The sequence below is a fragment of the Podospora pseudoanserina genome, chromosome 1, assembly GCF_035222485.1.
Source record: "Podospora pseudoanserina strain CBS 124.78 chromosome 1, whole genome shotgun sequence".
Classification (NCBI taxonomy): Eukaryota; Fungi; Ascomycota; class Sordariomycetes; order Sordariales; family Podosporaceae; genus Podospora; species Podospora pseudoanserina.
Window position 1 is genome coordinate 8,597,203 of NC_085920.1, and position 18,788 is coordinate 8,615,990.

The 18,788-nt window shown below is 52.6% G+C and overlaps 7 protein-coding genes across 7 annotated transcripts; 1 reads left to right on the forward strand and 6 right to left on the reverse strand.

The window, feature by feature from the left end:
* Positions 1 to 125: 125 nt before the first annotated feature.
* QC764_123900 (uncharacterized protein) lies at positions 126 to 2,483 on the reverse strand. Its single transcript, XM_062943629.1, has 2 exons — positions 1,433 to 2,483; positions 126 to 1,382 (listed from the first exon to the last, which is right to left on the reverse strand). Exons 1-2 carry the CDS (start codon positions 1,554 to 1,556, stop codon positions 394 to 396), a joined length of 1,113 nt encoding a protein of 370 aa, XP_062806776.1. The 5' UTR covers positions 1,557 to 2,483; the 3' UTR covers positions 126 to 393.
* Positions 2,108 to 4,308, forward strand: QC764_123910 (uncharacterized protein). The gene is made up of 2 exons (XM_062943630.1): positions 2,108 to 3,489; positions 3,551 to 4,308. Exons 1-2 carry the CDS (start codon positions 3,053 to 3,055, stop codon positions 3,978 to 3,980), a joined length of 867 nt encoding a protein of 288 aa, XP_062806777.1. The 5' UTR covers positions 2,108 to 3,052; the 3' UTR covers positions 3,981 to 4,308.
* On the reverse strand, positions 4,305 to 7,780 carry QC764_123920 (uncharacterized protein). Its single transcript, XM_062943631.1, has 3 exons — positions 6,252 to 7,780; positions 5,981 to 6,193; positions 4,305 to 5,925 (listed from the first exon to the last, which is right to left on the reverse strand). The coding sequence occupies exons 1-3, from the start codon at positions 6,882 to 6,884 to the stop codon at positions 4,429 to 4,431; spliced, it is 2,343 nt and encodes a 780-aa protein (XP_062806778.1). The 5' UTR covers positions 6,885 to 7,780; the 3' UTR covers positions 4,305 to 4,428.
* Positions 7,781 to 8,207: 427 nt separating this feature from the next.
* Positions 8,208 to 10,254, reverse strand: HOG1 (MAPK protein hog1; the record flags this gene model as incomplete). The annotated part of the gene is made up of 7 exons (XM_062943632.1): positions 8,208 to 8,865; positions 8,935 to 9,118; positions 9,173 to 9,251; positions 9,333 to 9,789; positions 9,844 to 10,017; positions 10,095 to 10,142; positions 10,199 to 10,254. The coding sequence occupies 7 exons, from the start codon at positions 10,252 to 10,254 to the stop codon at positions 8,790 to 8,792; spliced, it is 1,074 nt and encodes a 357-aa protein (XP_062806779.1). The 3' UTR covers positions 8,208 to 8,789.
* Positions 10,255 to 10,428: 174 nt separating this feature from the next.
* QC764_0028140 (uncharacterized protein) lies at positions 10,429 to 11,377 on the reverse strand (the record flags this gene model as incomplete). Its single annotated transcript, XM_062940149.1, has 2 exons — positions 10,429 to 10,587; positions 11,255 to 11,377. The coding sequence occupies 2 exons, from the start codon at positions 11,375 to 11,377 to the stop codon at positions 10,429 to 10,431; spliced, it is 282 nt and encodes a 93-aa protein (XP_062806780.1).
* A 2,395-nt stretch (positions 11,378 to 13,772) lies between these two features.
* On the reverse strand, positions 13,773 to 16,105 carry GPH1_1 (Non-essential glycogen phosphorylase; the record flags this gene model as incomplete). Its single annotated transcript, XM_062940150.1, has 2 exons — positions 13,773 to 14,333; positions 14,391 to 16,105. The coding sequence occupies 2 exons, from the start codon at positions 16,103 to 16,105 to the stop codon at positions 13,841 to 13,843; spliced, it is 2,208 nt and encodes a 735-aa protein (XP_062806781.1). The 3' UTR covers positions 13,773 to 13,840.
* Positions 16,106 to 16,110: 5 nt separating this feature from the next.
* Positions 16,111 to 16,839, reverse strand: GPH1_2 (Non-essential glycogen phosphorylase; the record flags this gene model as incomplete). The annotated part of the gene is made up of 2 exons (XM_062940151.1): positions 16,111 to 16,463; positions 16,683 to 16,839. 2 exons carry the CDS (start codon positions 16,837 to 16,839, stop codon positions 16,111 to 16,113), a joined length of 510 nt encoding a protein of 169 aa, XP_062806782.1.
* Positions 16,840 to 18,788: the final 1,949 nt, after the last annotated feature.

An 18,788-nucleotide genomic window follows, 5' to 3' on the forward strand; every position in this document is an offset into this window, starting at 1 on the left:
TCCAATCCTAATCACGAAGGCACAGTCCCAACCAGGACTGATAAACGATAGGCGTCAGCAAGCGCACGGACAACGGTAGGCACACCAGGCAAGAGTCAGAAAACAACTTGGAACAACACTGAACAGCTGTTTTGACGATTCCGCTACCATTCAATCTCATCCAAGACTCGACAATATTCTAGAAAGTAGATTATGTTGTCCGATCCTGTGTCGAACGCTGAGGGTATACTGCTATCCTTCCCAAGAAAAAAAAGAAAGAAAAGAGAAGAGAAACCTTTCCCGCCCAAACCCAGCCCCCACATTCCCACCTCTACACCCTTAAGTTGGAAAAATCTCGCTCCATGATCCGAATCTTGCCTCTCGCCATCTGAGGAGCTCACTCATCCCAGATCCCTATCTACGTTCGTCTTCGCCCCCTCCCAGCTTTTGTACGAGGCGGAATACGTTCACGGTGAAAGTGAAGCTCCATGATATCAAACCGACGGTCTGAAACGCAGCCAACGCTTGACTGTATTGGCTCACCTGACGGTCCAAGGAGTTGTGAAAGACGAGGGCCTCGAAGGCCAGTGTTGTGCTTGCGGATTTGAATATAATGAAAAACAAGTCCATCAGGACAAGCGAAATCTTCTGTGTGGCTGGCCGCAGTCCCAAGGGCTTGCCAGTGTATTCATCCCATGTCATGTAGCCGATATAGGGGACCGCTACCGTATCTACCACGATAGCGACAATGGACTGTGTCCGTTCCGAAGTGTTTGTTTCCGTCTCGCCGTTTTCTATTTGGAAGATCTTGGCTGAGAGGGCGAGAGCCACTATGGAGGTGAGGAGAACCGTAAGGCGGAAAGCCAAAGGCACCAATGGGTGTTGTAAGATGACCCGCCAAGCTCTCTTGTAGAGCAGTTTGTTCCTTGCGGACCGGTTTCCGGCTGAGTCGAGAAGTCGTGGCGGCTCAATGGGGTTATCGAAGCTGGGCTGGAGCTCTTTAAGCACCTCGGGGTCAACGATCTGAGCATGTTCCCCTGGAAGATGGCCGTATCGAGATGACTGCAGATAGCTTCGCCATGGTGAGGTGGGTGTTGCCCGGCTATATCGAGGCACAATCACAGGCTCGGCTGAGCGCAAGTGGTCCCATTTCCTCCCTCGCTCCGCAGCATCTTTGCGCAAAATGAATTTTCGTAACCTTGCTCGCGAGGTCCTCGGTGCCTCATCGGTAGGTAACACGCCTCCAAAATCGTACACGTAGCCATCTTTGGAGATCCGTCGTTGGGGCTGGCTGGGGGAATGATTGTGGTGAGAGTGCGCGGCCCGGGGAGGGGGGCAGTCAAGTGCGCGGAGCTGGTCTTCGGTCGGCGACCCGTACCGTGCTTCGTAGGAGTCTATCCATGCTGGAAAGTGTCAGATAATTCATGGGCTGGCATGGATAAAGGAAACATACGTGGCAGGGATCGTGGTGTATGGTGTCGAGTGGTGTTGGAAGCGGCAACGCTGCTTCGCGACCTGAGGGAAGCGCGAGGTTCAGAAACATTGGAACTGGAGCGCGGGAGGCTCGCAGATGCCATTATCAAAACGATCGAGCAGAGGCTATTCAACTCTGCCGTCGATCTAGAGGAGCGTCAACAAGTGGGGATGAAGCAACATCCAGCGAGCGAAGTCATTCAATCAAAGCGATCGGGCGGTCGAGAGTGCTGGCGAGCATGCAGAAAAGCGATCGAAATTCCAGAATTGCCAGCGCATGGTCAACTCGGCGATGACGGCGGAGCATTCGATAGTGTTTTACTTAAGCATACGACACATGTTGCTTCTCCTGCGAGGTCGAGTTCGTCGAGACCATCTGATTGTAACATGCGCCGTGGTTGGCCTGGAGGGTCTGTGTCTGTTTTTGTGCCGCTGAGCACTGGCTTGGAAGCGCTGGCTGGTATTGGGGGACTTGGCGGCTGTGGGCTGTTTTGCAAGTTTGGGTAGCACCGCGCTCGCTGTTATCCCTGCTGGCACGGGCCGCATGACCTCTTCACTCCACTCAGCTGCAAAGACAAGCCGGATGGAAGCTATGACGACAGTGTGAAGATATCTGATACCCTTTCTTCAGCAGATAGTCTAGGTACATGATGAAATCGCCAGTATGGGAGACCCTTGACCAACAATACTACAGCACACTGGAGTCAGGTTTCAATATGTATGTAGCCCACGTCCACCTCAAGGCAATTGGTATCTCAGAAACAATGGGTGGTTGGGCGAGTGCTGCATCAGGACAGTAAGTGGAGTCTCTAATCAAAAGCTCACAGTCGGACATCAGAGCCAGGCAGCGGCAAGCTCGCAATGTTCATAACGCTGTCAAGAGCCGCAAACCGTCTCTTCAAGGTTTGAGAGAGATCCAAGTCCTTTTGTACCTGAAAGCCATAATTGGAACCCCTTGGCAGGCCTCCAGTAACGGCAACGCAAGCAATTCGCCTCCCACAGTCCCGTCGCGTTATCCCAAAGGGTCTGGCTCGCCAACAAGGATTCGGATGCTTAATCAATGACGGGGACTGGAACTCCACTGCTCGTGCAAGCGGGCTGGCCCACTAGCTGGTGTAACGTCATCCAATGGGAGCTCCCTAAATCACAAGGAACTGCGTCACTGCCCCTTCTAGCCCACGAGAAGCTTCAAAGTACCCCAGTCAGCACAGAAGAGCTCAAAATTGTTGAAGAACTCGTCAAACCCAGCTCCAGCTCCAGCTCCAACTCCGTACACTAGGGAGAGTACGCGGTCAGCCTGTCGACTTGCCACCACGAAGAGGCCTTGCGACAACAAACTCAACAAAACTGAGATTGACCATGGGCGGCCGCTGGCTCGGATTCTGGATTTGAGGAGCAAAAAATCCCATACAAAAGCCCATTCGCTTCTTTCTTATTTTTCGCCTTTACGCAGCACAGGATTTTACAAAAGACGGAGCGGTGCTTCGGGACGAACGAATTTCCTTTCAGAGGCAACCCAGGGCAACAGCAACATTTTTTTTTCTCCCGCGCGCAACACTCTTGACAAGGGACACCCACCAAACTACGGCAGGACGCTACGATGCGTCTTTACCTCTTGCCCATCTCCACGAGACGGACGCTGCTTTACTGCCAAAAGCTAGACGCGCCCGCAACACAGAAGCAGACGTGGGGGGATTGGCTCCAGGGCAAAGCGGCGCGCACATGGTCCGACTGGGAGCAGAAAGAGAAAGGCTGGCAAAAGAAGGTCGTCAGCTACGGCAACTACGCGCTCCGCCGGATCCCCTACGAGGAATGGGGTCTCAAGTCGGTGCCCCCGCTCTCCCAGCGCAGGAAGCAGGTCGAGCTGCGGGGCGATGAGAAGGTCGAGGTGGTGTATCCGAAGAGCCTGTTGCCCCTGGGGAAAGTCTCCAAGATCCTGGAGGCCTTGGCCACCGAGAGGGAAAGCTTGCACAAGCAGAGGTTGGCGTGGTGTTTTGTTGGCATGCCCGTCACGATACCCATTGGGCTGCTCCCCGTGTACGTGTACGCCCCAATTCACCAGGGTTTTGTTTTGGCCTGCTGACAACCGTGAATTCAGAATCCCCAACCTTCCCTTTTTCTATCTCGTCTACCGTGCCTGGTCTCACTGGCGTGCCTACGCAGGGGGGAAGCACATCCAGTTCCTACTCAAAAACAACCTCCTAACCTACACCCCATCCCCCGTGGTGGACGCTGTATATGCCGGTCAAGAGCAGCCGCTGCCGTCCACGCCAGAGCCAACCACCAGCCCGAACGCGGAACTGCTCGGTAACGAGAAGGTCCCAGGGCCTGAGAATCCTCATCCAGAGGGGGAGACCATGCTGCTGAATCAGGCCAACGGGCGGAAGATGACCCAAGCGTTGGACCTACCGCAGTTGGAAATCGAATTGGAGAGGGCCATCTGGCAGGTGGAAACGGCGGTTCAGCTCAGCAAGGAGGACATTGCCGAGGAAAATTCAAGGGGCGGCGATGAGAAAAAGACGCAATGACATGGTTTGACGAGACATTTTGGAAGGGTGACGAGTGTCAATGTTGATAATGGCTGTATGATATTGTATTTACTACCTTTGTTCACGCAGCGAATAGCACTGGTGCATGGGAGATAGAGCAGGGCATGCAGGGTTCAGAAGCCGGCGTTCGACGAATACACGATACCCACTCAACTCGACTCTATGCCAGTACATGAGTGTTGGAACAAAGCCTTGGGACTGTAGAAGTGCTATGTCTAGAAGCCTAAGCAGCTGAGTGAGATATTTCAGCCATAATTATACACCATTGAGGAGCAAATTTGTAAAGGAGCGCCAAGCAAGTATGCCGTTATTAAACAAAGTATTAGGTATTCCATTCATTCCAAGGGGACTGTTCATCCAAGGCTATGGCTACAGAACTCTATGATACTCCTTCCTTTCCAATTCATTTCCCTTCATCTCTTCTGTTTCATCTTTCCCACGCAGATTGGGCCTTGGCTGCCTCGTCCGCCGCCACCCTCGACGGAAGCGGTGTTTTCTGAGCTTCCTGGATCCCCTCATCATCACTACCCTCGTCTTTGGCAACCTTGACCACTAGTGGTCCATTTCCGTTCATAGGTCCTGACTTCTTCTCCTCGGAGACTGACGATGACACAACACCATCGATCCCTCCTGGTTCCTGATCTTCCAGAATTACGCTCTCCTGCGATAGCGGTCTGGATTGTCGGGTTGCGACAGGTGAGTCAAACAAGCTCTCCCCGCTGATAGACGAGCCGGCCACCGAACCTCTATTCCCGGCCGCAGCCAGCGGCTGCTTCTCCTCCGGTAGTCGACTATGCGTGGGGCTTCTCGCTTCAGTCTTGGTCTCCTTCTCAAGCATACCGTCGACAGAGGTCGCACTCCTTGTGCTCATCTGTGATTGCCTGTTCTTGTTCTTCACCCAGCCCGAGGTCCAGCCGCCTCCGCCGCCGTTGCTACTCTCGGGAGGACTGGCAGTGGTGGGGGTAGGAGGTGTTGAACTGCCGCCGCCCCAAGCCTTCCGCCTCTTCTCCCCTGCCCAAGTAGCCCAGCTGTTGACAAACGCGCCCGCTTTGCTGCCTACTGATTGCGCAGCAGCCTGTGAGTTCTGTGTTGTTTTGGAAGCTGTCGAGTCAGGAGAACCCCCTCTGTTTTCGGCTTGCTGCTGAGAAGCTGCCTTCTCTTGCTCAATTCTGGCTTCCTCGGCCTTCTTTCGCTGGGCTTCCCTGATTGCCTCCATGTCCGCATACAATTTATTAAAGATGTTGCTGGCCTTCTCCTTTCCAGCCGCCAAGTTCCGTCCTAGGGCCTCCTTCCCCTGCGCGAGTTTCTCATCCCAATGCATATCTTGTACCTGCTGCGTTATCCTCCTCTGAACGTCCTCGATGGTCAAGCCTCCAGCGCAGGGATGTTTTGGTTCGACAATATCAAACAGATGTGAATCAGTGTGCAAATTCCAAATTCGGTAGTTCTCCGTCTTTGACCACGCTTCGACGAAATCAGAGCCGAAGTCGGTGGAAGGATCGCCTTCAATATAAGGGAGCAACATCCGGGGGTTGTTGGAATGCTTTGCGAGGTGGTTGTGATACTTGACAGACGATATCAAAGACAGTAAGTACTCCTCGAACTGGACGCGGATGAATTCCTCGCTGCCAACATAACCCATAGTTTTCGGACGGCTGGGGTTTGCCTCGTCCCAGGTATCATTGACGTTTTGGGTTATAAAGTCAATCCAGCGGCGGTCTGGGGTGGAGAGCTGAAGAGCCGCCTTCAACGAAGTGGACGTGATGTTGATGGTGCCCTCGTCGAGGTTAATGAGAATGTCGCTATACCGATCTTTCTGCTGTAAAAGTAACGAATTCGTACTGCCCACTATATACGATTTCGTTCCAAAGTCTGCCAGAATGTCGAGCTGTTGCAAGGGGGTGTATGGTCCAAACAAGCTGCCCTGTACTCTGTGTAAGTCATCAATCGTATTTGCGCCAGGATTCTCATTGGCATACCTTTGGGAAAATCTGCAGAGGCAGCCCCATATATGCCAGCAGGGAATTCCGGTCGCTAGTCCTCAGGCTTGTTGGCTGCTGGAGATTCTGCTCGTAGTTGTTCAATTCTGGTCCCGCAGAGTCCTGCAGGTTGCGCAGCAATCCTGGGATCAATGATACCAGTGAAAACTGAGTTAGGCAAAGCCTCTCACATCTTGTTCCAAAGAACAGCATCTAACCAGCCTCCTGTCAGCGCAACGATCCCCAAGTGTTGAAACCCGAGAATACACACCTTTGGCTGCAACAAACAGCACTTCAACAGCACCAATGTCTGCCATTTAAACTCCCTGACAAGCTCCCTCAGACTCAGTCCAAGATATTGGTCTCTGTCCTCATCCTCGTTCATCATTCCCCTTTCCTTCTCATCAGCCAAGCTCTCCTGGAACCTTTTCAGAATCTCCACATCTGTAAACTCCCGCTGCGCAAACCACGCCTTGGTGACCACGCTCAGCCTCTCCCTAAGCATGCCAAAGTACTGTGGGCTGTCTGCAATCACGACCACGGCTTTTTGCACCGTCGATCTCGTCACCTCGGCCGGTCTGTTGAGCAACAGAGAAGCGTCCATCTGGCGAGTGCATGAAATCCCAAACAGCGAGGTACCCGCCCCCCCATCTTCCGCAGGCTTCAACAACGTAAAGTAGGAGAAATCCTCGGTCAGAGCATGCGCGCCGTCGCTGAGGGCCATAAAAGGCAGCAACCCCCAATCATATTCCACAGCCGGGTCGAATCCTTCTGGCTCTGCGCCGAACCATTTTTCGACTTCGGGGCCGCGAGCATGGTGGAAATCGACTATGCAGACTAAGGGTGTGAAATGCGGTCTAGCGCTCGCAGCTGTGGTGGGTGTGGGAGGGACAGAGGACGACATTATTACGGTATGACGCTGTTGCTAAAAGCTGTTGACGCTTTGCCCGAAAGCTATTAAATCGGTGTTGCCATGAATTGATGCTTGACAGCTGCGCTCGAGGTCAGGAGAGAAAGAGACAAAAAGACGGTATGGGATGACCCGAGAAGTGTGAATGGCGGGGCAATTGGCTGGTGCAGCTTGGGCAAGGCTTCGAGCTTTCCACCCCTTGTCCAGTTATGCTGATTTCTGAAAATGCAATATCACCAAGGCTGTGCTGGTAGTAAATACAGTGTTGCGTGCGTATCAAATACTCGTGCTCGCCCGGGCCGTCGTCGTCGTCGTGTATCGGTGGACTATTTTCGCCCGGTTTGTTAGCTGTAAGGAAAGTGACGTGCTGTTCTGCGGTTGAGGTTGAAGAGCCGCTCCGCTGCCAGCGCATCAAATCTCCCCGCGGCAGGCAGGGCGGTTATTGATTAGCGTGATCCTTTAGGCTTAGCGCTCTGGAAAATGGGGATCTGCAAATGCGAATCGACGTGCCAAGACCTGCGAGTCGATGTCCATGTGGATGAATTGGGATGAAGGGAATCAGGTGAAGTAAAAATGGAATGTAGAGATCAGACCATAAGCTTTGACTTTCTTGATGACCAGTAAGTTCATTCACAGTCCTTCAACCTGGCTCCCTCGCTATGGCTTGCCGTCTGTGAACCGTGCTGCCCTGGTTGACAAGGCGGTCAACATCACAGCAACCATTGAGACGCAGGCGCCGCCGGCTACCAAGTGACGTGGGCAATGGAAAAAAGTATCTGGCAGTGTAATGTAAGGGGGCTTCTTCTCGGGTCTCGGGATCTGTCCTGGTCGGATCAGGCTGCCGGTACACCATGTGTAGGGTCAGTGGTGAAACACTGACTACTGTTCATGAAGACGTAGAGGCTGGAGACAGTCAATTGAAACTGGAAATCTCGAATAACCCATAAATGCAGCCGCTGGCCAGCAGTTACACCTGGCACGATATCAAGTCCCAATATTAGATACCAAACATTGACCCGTATTGGATATGCAACGCTGATCCCGCAGTCCTTTACCAATCGTATAGGCCCCAGCAAAACATTCCCCAGCCAGCATGTGGATGTGGAAGCCGTCGATGCCGACGTGTCCTGCATTGCATGACAGGGAGCAAACAGATCGATCACAACATCTACAGTTCTTGGTCTGTGGTAGCCAGAGATCCAAGTCACCGCTTGATCGGGCCCATATCTTGCGGAGGACCGGCCGTTGAGGTTGGGAAGTTTCATAATTGAACAATATATACCTTAGTCATAGGCACAAGACACACACACACACATACACACACACACACGTAACTTGAATGGAACTATATCTTCATTTCCCCGTAGAATCAGGTTACCTGACTGACTGCCTGACTGATCAAGACTGCCTCTTTGCCCACGATCCCTGCTGTGGCATGGGTTACAGACTTGCGCTGTTGCAACAAAGTCAAAATCATGGTCATCATCGTTAAAATCTGCTAAGTTCGGCTCCTCTCATGTGAACCCCACAACCCCCATCCATCTAGACACGCGCCTTATACCATATCCAGCAAGAACAATGAGATAAAGATATGAACCATCCCTCCTTTCGTGTACTGGTCTCCGGGGTTCTTCCTGTTGAACCTTCTTTCGAAAGTGAATTCTCCAGCAGCCGCTATGCCATGCCCATTAAAACTCGCCCATTTTGTTGCTTTAGACATGCAGGTCACAACTCGAGACAGACTCCTCAGTGAAAACGCCGAGAAAAGAAAAGGGCATTGAAAATAACCCACGAGACATGGCTGTCGAGTTGGTAGCAACCATCACACAGGACCACCCATATCGGCACCTGGATGCTCCTTCTGTGTATTACCCACCCTGCCGGATCCCGATTCCGAGCTCATTGACCCGCGAATTGACCCTCCATGGAAACACTGCCGGCCTCGACGTTGTGATAGTCCAGAATTTCCGAGTACCTGTTGTTAACGAATAGCGTCAGTTAACCAGGTCCCCAATCCCCAACCTGGAACATTGGAATAACTCACATCATTATCTTCCACGTGTCAACTGGCAAATCAGCGTCGTTGAAGCTCCAGTCGAACTTCTCCTCGGCAACTGGCTCATCGGTAGGATCGTGATATGGTGCCAGGTATTCGTGCGACAACGCCTCGGTGGCCGTTATCCGCTTCTTGGGATCGAACACGAGCATGTGCTCCAAAAGATCGATGGCTAGTTCAAGTTAGTATCCCTGCTTGAACGATCAACGCGGGGGGGAACACATACCAGCAGGATCGGCGTTCTTGAATTTGTTCTTCAGCGGTTGTCGTTCGCGCTTGGGAAGGGATTTGACAAATCTCAGGGTCTAATAGCTCCAGTCAGCATTTAAGGCCATTTTGTTCAAGATCAGCTGCCCGTAGGGCTGCATGCAATAAGGTCCACGTACGTTCTCGCTGGCGATAGTGTTGATAACATCATCGGGGGGCGTGCCCAAGAGTTCAGTAATGATGGAGAACTGGTTGACATGGTCCTTTCCAGGGAAAAGGGGCTTGCCCTCAAGCATCTCAGCGAAGATGCAACCGGCACTCCAAATATCCACCTCAACATCATACTTTTGCCACGTGAGCATGATCTCGGGTGCGCGGTAATATCTCGTCGAAACGTAACCCGTCATCTGGGGGTCTTGAATGCGAGCCAGACCGAAGTCGCAAATCTTCAAATCGCAGTTTTCGTTGACCAGAATGTTGCTTGGCTTCAAATCGCGATGGACAACGCCGGCCGAGTGCACGTATTTCAGTCCGCGCATGATCTGATACAAAAAGTACTGGATGAACTGCTTTTCAAGAGGTCTAGAGGTGAGGAGGCGATGGAGATCGGTGCCGAGCAATTCGGTGACGAAGTAGCTGATGGCAAATCAGTTCCAAGCCCAATAATGCTGCTCCCGGTGTTACACTTACATATCTTCCAGTGGAGAGATGAAGATGTCACTGAGGGAGATAACATTTTCGTGCTTCAAGTGCTTCAGCAGCTTGAGCTCTCGGTATGTTCTCTTGGCAAGTACGGGAGTGCTGAAGGGCTTCATGATCTTCTTGATGGCGACATTGGCGCTGGTGAGCTGGTCTTTGGCGGAGCTATGCGCACATTCCTCATCAGTACAACTCGCTGAAAACAGCACAAACTATTATCGGCCGGGAGTAGCTATTCGTACCAAACAAGTCCAAAAGCACCCATTCCAACAGGTTGGAGATCCGAGTACCTAATCCCGCGTCAGAGCACACTTCTCGAACATCCTTTGAACACAGCCATACGAACCTCGAGGTAATCTCGAAGGTGGTCCCAAAAATCTGAGCACGAACGAATTCAGCCATGGTGGGCGGGTTGTATTGCGTTGTCGAGTTTGTCGAGTCGAGTCGAGCGTGCGGTGGCGGCAACAATGCAGGAAATGTGGCGGGGAAAATAGATGCCGGAGGTGGACAATCGTGGGCGCTGTGCGAGATTCTAGACGACCGGCAAGCGAAGAATGTTCGGGAAGCGATCGGCGTCTACTTGGACGGGCAAAAGCGGTTGTGGACAAGAATGCGAGTGCGGTCGAAGTCGTCCAAGGAAGAGAGAACAGCGGGGTTGCTCGCTAGGTAGGTGAGGCGGGGGGCGAGCAGAACACTGTGCTGTTGACGGTTTCGTCGGGTGCGGGGATTGGGTATCTTGAATGCAGAGGACAAATTTAGCTGCGCCCGGAGGGATTTCAGGGAATTGCGCTGGAAAGAGGGCCAGGAAAAATAGGCGGGTCTTTGGTGGTAGGTTTCAGTGGGCGGGTTCAGTGCGCGTACCTGCAGTCTCTAGCAAAAATGATGAAACTTCCAACAGAAAAGAGAGCTGACGGAGCTCTTGATCAAGACAGGCCGGGTCGCTTCTGCTGTTACGCGGCAACTGGTAGTCTTGTATTCGCGTGGTCTGGGGGTGGCACGCTGCGATCGTTTTGGTTCAGGATGGGGGCAATAAACCGGAAATTCTGTCGATGGAGCGAATGAAATGCGCTGCTCAAAAAACCACTATTACTGACGAATGTCCTGCTTGGCAACCTGATGCTTGACAGTTTCCGACTGTTCGTACGGATTTGGGGTCTCGAGCCCTGAATAGCGAAATGTCTTTTTGCACGAAGGGGAGGAGGCAAATAATCGCCCTGACAGACGACGACGACACAGTCAAATCAAAATGTTGGGATCGATCGTGGAGGCGGAAGTTCGTGTGCAAAGGAGAGAGGAGAGAGAGAGAGAGAATAGGTCCAGGATGGTCGATAGTTATTATTCTGGTGTCAGGGGGAGGGGGAGGGGTAGATGGTCATGTATTCAGGACAAGACAGGCTGGCACCCTTGGTGTGGTTGCAAGGTGGGATGGCAGCGGAGGGACGTGGATGGATGGGGCCGGGATGTGACACGCGGGGCCTTGCGACGGGAAGAACAGGATATGGATCTGAATCTTCTCAAATTCCATGCTTTGGCACGCCCACTTTCCCGTCTAACCCATCCAGATTGGAGCGCCAGCTATTCATCACATCACTTCCAGAGGTCCCAGGGTAATAGGGCCACTAGGGCGCATTGGCTGCTAAGCAGTGTATGTTTTGCAGTGTAATCAACTATCTACCTTACCCATCTCTTCAGCGTTCGACCTGACTGGGATTTGCATGGAAGGTGTCTATCTGTTCCACAGGCGCCGCAATGAACCTGGCAGCGTGATCCTTACCTGCCCTACAAAGAGCTGAGCTCCATCAGCCCCTCACTTGTAGTAACTGCTCCTTGGGCGCAAATGCCTTTGCAATACCCATCTTCGACCTGCTCTGCACGAAAAGTGAGGATTTGTAGGGTGTGCTGTACCAACACTGCCGATTGGTATGCCCATGGGCCTCAACGGTTTCGCCAATCCGGCAGCGCCATCCCAAAGTGATCGAGGCATCGAAAACAACAGTTGGGTGAACAGACAGCAGCGAGGAGGGGAAGCCAAGACTATGACGTAGGTGCGTGGTGGGGTTGTTGCAGCCCTTGTCGCAGAGGCTGTGGGGTCATGTCTGTTCAGCCAATCCTGCGATTTCCACAGTCCCCGGTTCTCGTCCCGGCATCGAACAATTTGGCGTGCGATCGATGCTCGTCGAAGCAGACATCTGGCGGTCTGAGCAGTCCGTCTTCTCATGTTTCTTGAAACCCATCACGGGGTCCGTTTTCACAATCGCCGCTGCAAACTGCCCGAACCACACACATCCCCTAAACCCAACTGTGTCGGACATTTCGCTCCGGAGAAGGCCAGCTTGTACCAAGTTCCATCGTGCGTGTTCTCTGTAACAAACCCAATTGCATCCCATGCCTATGTCCAGTGACATATGCTGGAGAAGACCCTGTCATTTCAGGCACAGGGAACACAGCCAAACACTTGGTATCAACCACACTACTACTACACCATGCAAATGCATCGTCATTTTCTCTCTCTCTCCCAGCCATACCTCCGCATCGTCATTTCTAGGGATTCTCAGGGTCCTGACGATTGCCCGTGCGCCATTCCCATACACCATCGAAATACGGAGTACATTGGTACATTCTTACCCATACCGTGATGTGATGTGCATTTTTCACCCCCTGTGAAGCTCCCCGGCCCTCGACAATCTAGACCCCAAGTTGTCCAAGAATGCCTCATGATCATCAGGGGAACCACAAAGCAGAAGCATGGCAATATCTCCCGAGAGGCTTTAGCAGGCGCCAGAGAGACTGATCAGCTCATCTTTTCAAAATAAGCTTCTCCCTCGTACCATTCCCACGGGACGTATATCCGCACGCACCCGAGCCACCTTCCACTTGCTGTTCTGCCCGAGGCTTCTTTGTGATAGAGATGTCCCTCGCTATCATCTTTGGGCTGTTGGTGTATGTACTTGGGTAGCCTAACCATGCGCAGTCTTCTGAAACGTCATGATAGCTAGCGGCCTACTGCCAGGACAGTCCGTCTCCCAACAACTTTAACAACCCCCGGCATCAAATGACCCTGCATGTTGGATAACAATGGGATGTCCAACGGCTTGGGGCTGGGCGGGGAAAAACGCAATTCGCAGCCGCAAGCGGGGGCAGGGGCAAGCTCGAGACTACGCTATCTCATGCACAATGACGTCAAAATCTCTATTGCCCAGCCCGGACCCTGGTCGCTTGGCGGGTACGGACAGGGTGACACGTAGAACCCTGGAAAAGAAAAGAAGGGGACCCTTCAGCCGTCATGACATTTGGTTAACCCACGAAGATACAGCGAGGACACACCTAACGCGAGCTGAGTTCCTAGTTTTAATTTTGGATGCGATGCCGAGTCTGCAGGTCAAAGTCAGCTCGCCTCTTTTCAGTAGGTTGACATGGGTTTGGGGCGTATTCATCATAATAATGGTTGCAAAAATATATGAGTGATAATTCTCGTCATCATTATGTTAAGAGTTCCATTCAGCTGCCCACGGATAAATCGCATCAGCTGGAGTTGGCTGACTCGGTATGTAACGCAATTGGCATGGTTGGGCACTTGCAGTTGTTGTGGATTCCCAATTATTTTCATACTGTACACAAACAACCTCCATGCCCACTTGGGTCATCACGTTGGGCTGGCATTCAGCAGCTACATTGTGGGACTTAACAGCAGCCCAAATGGCCATGAGTCCTAGAACAGAAGACCGCAATCAGATGAAAGAACGGCAAACTCATGGGGCAGAAAATATGATTCAAAGGTCTGTCATCTCATCATTCCAGGCCATAACCCATACCACCGACGTACTAGGATTGCTGCCATCAAGATCTTGACGACCCAACCGCTCTTGTTCGTGCCCGCATTCTACTTGCTACCACGCCCAATGAATGGCAGCTTCTGATAGAGGTGTTTCTCACCATGCTGTTTCGTTTTTTGGCCTGCCTCTGCCTTTTTGAGTCCGGGGAGGACGACCTACGCTCCTTCCTCCTTCTCCACACGGAGAGGCTCGATGTTCCAGATGCCCTCGGCATACTCATTGATACAGCGATCCGAGCTGAAGAAGCCCATTCTCGCTACCGATGTGATGCACTTGGTAATCCACTCCTCCTGATTCCGGTACGCATCGTCCACCAACGCTTGCGTTTCAATGTATGAGTGGAAGTCGTCAGAAACAAGATAATAGTCGCCGTGGTCCCGGACAGCCGAGATCAGAGCGGCAAAATCTTGTGTGCTGCCGAAGGTGCCCTTCTCGATTTCCTGGAATACCCGGTTGAGATCGGTGTCGATCTCATGCGTGCCGTACGTGTGTGCGTGGCGGAGATCCTCAACATCTTCAGCAAGGTTGCCGAACAAAAAGATGTTGTTCTCCCCGATCTCGCGCGTGATCTCGATGTTGGCACCGTCGCAGGTACCGATGATGAGGCCACCGTTGAGTACAAACTTCATGTTACTTGTGCCAGAGGCCCTATAGAGATTGGTGGTTAATTTCCGTGCTGCGGCAATCAGGAAAGGCATCACTTACTCAGTACCGGCAGTCGAGATGTGCTCGCTGATGTCCGAGGCAGGAATGATGATCTCGGCCTTGCTCACGTTGTAGTCCTCGAGGAAAACCACCTTGAGCAGGTCACCAATGTCCTCATCGTTGTTGACCACCTTACCCACACTGTTAATCAAGTGGATAATCTGCTTGGCCATCCAGTATCCCGGAGCAGCCTTGCCGCCAAAAATGGACACTCTTGGCTGCTGCTTCTTACGCTCCTCGGGTGACATAGCCTTGAGTGTGAGGTAACGATGGATAACACCAAAGATGTTGAGCTGCTGGCGCTTGTACTCATGAATACGCTTGACTTGCACATCAAATAGGGCGGTTGGGTCGACGGTGACGCCCGCGCTCGCCTTGATATGCTTGGCAAGACGCTCCTTGTTGGCAAGCTTGATGTCGGCCCATTCCTTGCGGAAAGCCTTATCCTTGACGTACAGCTCGATCTTGTTGAGCTCATTGAGGTCCGTCAAAAAGTCCTTGCCACCAGTCTTGCTCGAAATCAATTCGGACAGACGGGGATTGGCCTGATGAAGCCATCTGCGAGGCGTGATACCGTTTGTGACGTTGGTGAACTTGTCGGGGCCGAAGATGGTCACGAAGTCCTTGAAGATGGTGGTCTTGATGAGATCCGAGTGTAGCTCAGCAACACCATTGACCTTGTGAGAACCCACAATAGCGAGATGGGCCATGCGAACCATCTTGGGCTGCGACTCCTCAATGATGGAAACGCGCCCCAAAAGATCGCGCTCCTCGGGGAATCGGCGCTCGACACTCTGGAGGAAGTAGAGGTTGATGTCGTAGATGATCTGCAGGTGACGGGGAAGAAGATGCTGAATCAGGGGAACAGACCACTTCTCGAGGGCTTCAGGGAGCACGGTGTGATTGGTGTAGCCGAAAGTGTTAGTGACGATGTTCCAAGCCTCATCCCACTCGAGACCCTCCAGATCCAGCAGAATGCGCTGGAGCTCGACAACCGCGAGGGTTGGGTGGGTGTCATTGAGCTGGATGGCAACCTGCTCGGGGAACTCTTTCCAGGGGCGCTTGGACTTCTTGAAACGACGGACAATGTCGTACAGCGAGGCGGCAACCCAGAAGTATTGCTGCTTCAGACGCAGCTCCTTTCCGCGCTCAAGGTTGTCGTTGGGGTAAAGCACCGCCGAGATTGTCTCGGCGCGTTGCTGATCGGCCACAGAGCTTTCGTAGTCACCGTTGTTGAACTTCTGGAAGTCAAACTCGCCACTGGCTGCTGTGCTAGACCACAACCTCAAGTTGTTCGTAGAAGGGGTCGCGTAACCAGGGATGGGCACATCGTAGGCGACTGCCTTGACGATCTCACCGCCCTCCCAGTGGGCAACGGTCCTCCCGTTCTCATCAGTCGACTTGCGAACGTGGCCAAAGAACTGGATATCAACAGTAACATCGTGTCTAGGGAACTCCCAAGGATTGAAGTCCAACCAATAATCAGGAACTTCCACCTGGTACCCATCAATGATCTCCTGTTTGAAGATACCATAGCGATATCGCAAGCCGTAACCCCAAGCTGGGTAGTTGAGACTGGCAAGACTGTCCAGGAAGCAAGCGGCAAGGCGGCCCAAACCACCATTGCCGAGAGCAGCGTCGTGTTCTTGTTCAATCACATCCTCGATGCGGAAACCAAGGTCGGCGAGGCCAGCTAAACAGTTGCTGATCAGCATCGTGCTCAAATGCCACACCCCTTCAGAGCCCACTCACCCTTGGCCGTATCCTTTTGTCCGATATTGAGCATAGCGTTGTCGAGAGCCCTTCCCATCAGGAACTCCAAGCTCAGGTAGTAAAGTCTCTTGCTGTCAACGAACGTCTGGCGCTGCTGGGTGCGGTTCCACTCAAGGATAAGGCGATCGCGGAAGGCGAGACTGCATGCCGAATAAGCTGCAGATTCGTCGCAGTTGAACATGCTACGAGCGAGCGTGGTCTCGACATGACGGACGACCTCGGACTCGAAGCCATCTTTGTCCTTGAAACCGCTGACCTGATGCTTCAGCCAGGCCTCACGTTGCGGCTCAGGGATGGAAGCTAGATGCCAAGGAGACGTTGTTAGCGCATGCACCTGCAGGTTCTTGGCACCCCGCCTGTCTCACACAAGCCCTTGGGAATCCGTGAGGGGCAATCAAACAGGTGGGGGAGCTGCTTGCGCTCATCGCCCGACCATGAGAGCTGTCACCAAAGCTCCCGAGACATGAGCAGCCCCTTCCCTCTCCATGAGACAATTGGCTGGAAATAGACTCAACATACCTTCCACACTCTTGATCTCTCCGGCACCGAAGCCGGTAAAGGTGCGTTTGTGCTTGGGCCGAGAGATGCCCGCTGGGCCGACAGAGCCCTGGATGTCCACAATCGGGGCTCCCATGGAGGGGCGACGCTGTCTGGTGGGGAGGGATTCGGACGCCATGGTGAGAAGGGGCTTCCAAGTTGCCGGACTGGAAGAAAATGTCAGACACCTTCAAGTTTGTTCCCTTCAGAGGAGGGGTTCGAAGTTTAAAAGAGAGGAAAAGGAGACTACAGGCGGCAAAAGAGCCAAGGCAGGTCAGGCACGCTTACGTAGTAGAGGGCCAGTCGATAAGATCAGCTCAGGCTTGAATTGGGCGTGGTGGGGTAGCTGGCTGCTCTGGCGTGTCTGGGTGTCACTGTCTAGCAGCGAAGCTATTGGCGGTCTAGGCAATGGGGCGGGTAGATGAGGTGGTGATGGTTGTGTATAACGATGAGAGAGGAGCGGCGGGGAGTGCAGGACAAGAACCCCACACAAGAATAGTTGTAAGACGGAGAAGAGATGGAAGAGAAGAGAATGAGACGACGAGGAGCTGGTGGGAAGAGCCTTCCATATAACTTTTACGCCCGGTCGGTCACCAACCGTGTGAGCCAAACTTAGCAGCAAAAGCTCCAGGAATCCTGCTCCTGCCTTCCTGCACAGCGCCGTTCGCACTCCCGGATCCATGTTGTCCTGTTGTGGATGGCACCCGACTGAGGAGAGAGGTCCTTGTGGACAGAACTGCATCCCCTGCCCATGCACCACCCACCACCTCCACCACCACTGACCACCTCCTCCTTCCTGCAGCTTTTCAATATGGGGAGCTTTCTGGCCCTTTCTTCAAGGTGCTTGTCTGCGACTTGATTGGCTTTCCTGGTGCATTGGTCCTCCGCATCTCCTGCAACTCGGCCAAGTCACGACCTTGGGCTGTGCCTGTCTCCCTTTCAGTCGACATTCTGCATGGCCGTTGACACGAGTTGCGATGTCATTGTGCTGCTCCGACCAGGCCGAGACGTTGTTCGGATGCGTAACGCGGGGTAGGTGATCTGGAAGAGCCGAGAGCCATATCTCTTTCCACCTGGCGGATTGTCGTAAACTCGCAAGTGGAAATGCCACTGGTTTGTTGCGGCGTGGAGCTGGGACACAGCTGCTGTGATAATTGATTGGGCTTGGGGAATCCCCCACATTAAGCCTGAAACTCTGCATCATCATTCTTATATCTAAGGGCGGTAGCATTGGGTTATCCTGGCATTCCCACGGCTTGACAAAGCAGATCGAGATCGTAAGGCCATCATCATGTTAGGCATTTGCTTCATCAACCAACCGAACCGGCGCCAAGCATCACCAACACACCGAGCCTGCAGTCTTCAGCCCAACTCTACTCCACTCCGAGCCCACCCAGACTGCCCTGCTTGACGTGTTGCATCATTAATGTCTTATTAGTCGAGATGACAGACTTGAATACAACGTCGTTCAAGGCTAACATCCCAAGTCATGAGGAGATCTCATAATTGGGTTGATAAGGTGGCTATCAGGTAGACACCCTCTGCCGAACATGAACACCACTCTCACTGATCTAGAAGTATGCTCGTAATATGGCAGAAACAATGCCAGCCAATTTGACTGGGACTCTTTGACCTATTTCTTCCAGAGCTGTCAGAAGACTTGTGATAAAAAGCACGAAAGGAACATTTTCATACAAAGAAAGGGTGGGCAAAACGTGTTTCAACCACACGGCACGGGACGGGCTCGGGAGACCCAAACACCAGGCAAGGTGCCCATGTCTTTGAGTACATCAAAACAAACATTGCAGCTCGGGAACATCAACAAGGGGCTTGCCATGCCTTTGACCTTGGACTGTTAGAGCGAAACAATATCCCGCAGAGCCATTCCCAATACGACCCAAAAGCACCGGACACTCTGACCAAAAATATGTGGTTTGGCGCCCTCTGAAAGTATCGTATACATGAAATTTTGATTCTTCACCCCAGCTCGTTGCAGACAGCTCGAAAAGGGACTTCGGGATCTAAGATCATCTATTTAGTTGGTATGGATAGATAGGAGGACAAGACTAGTAAGGTGTAGTTGGAAAG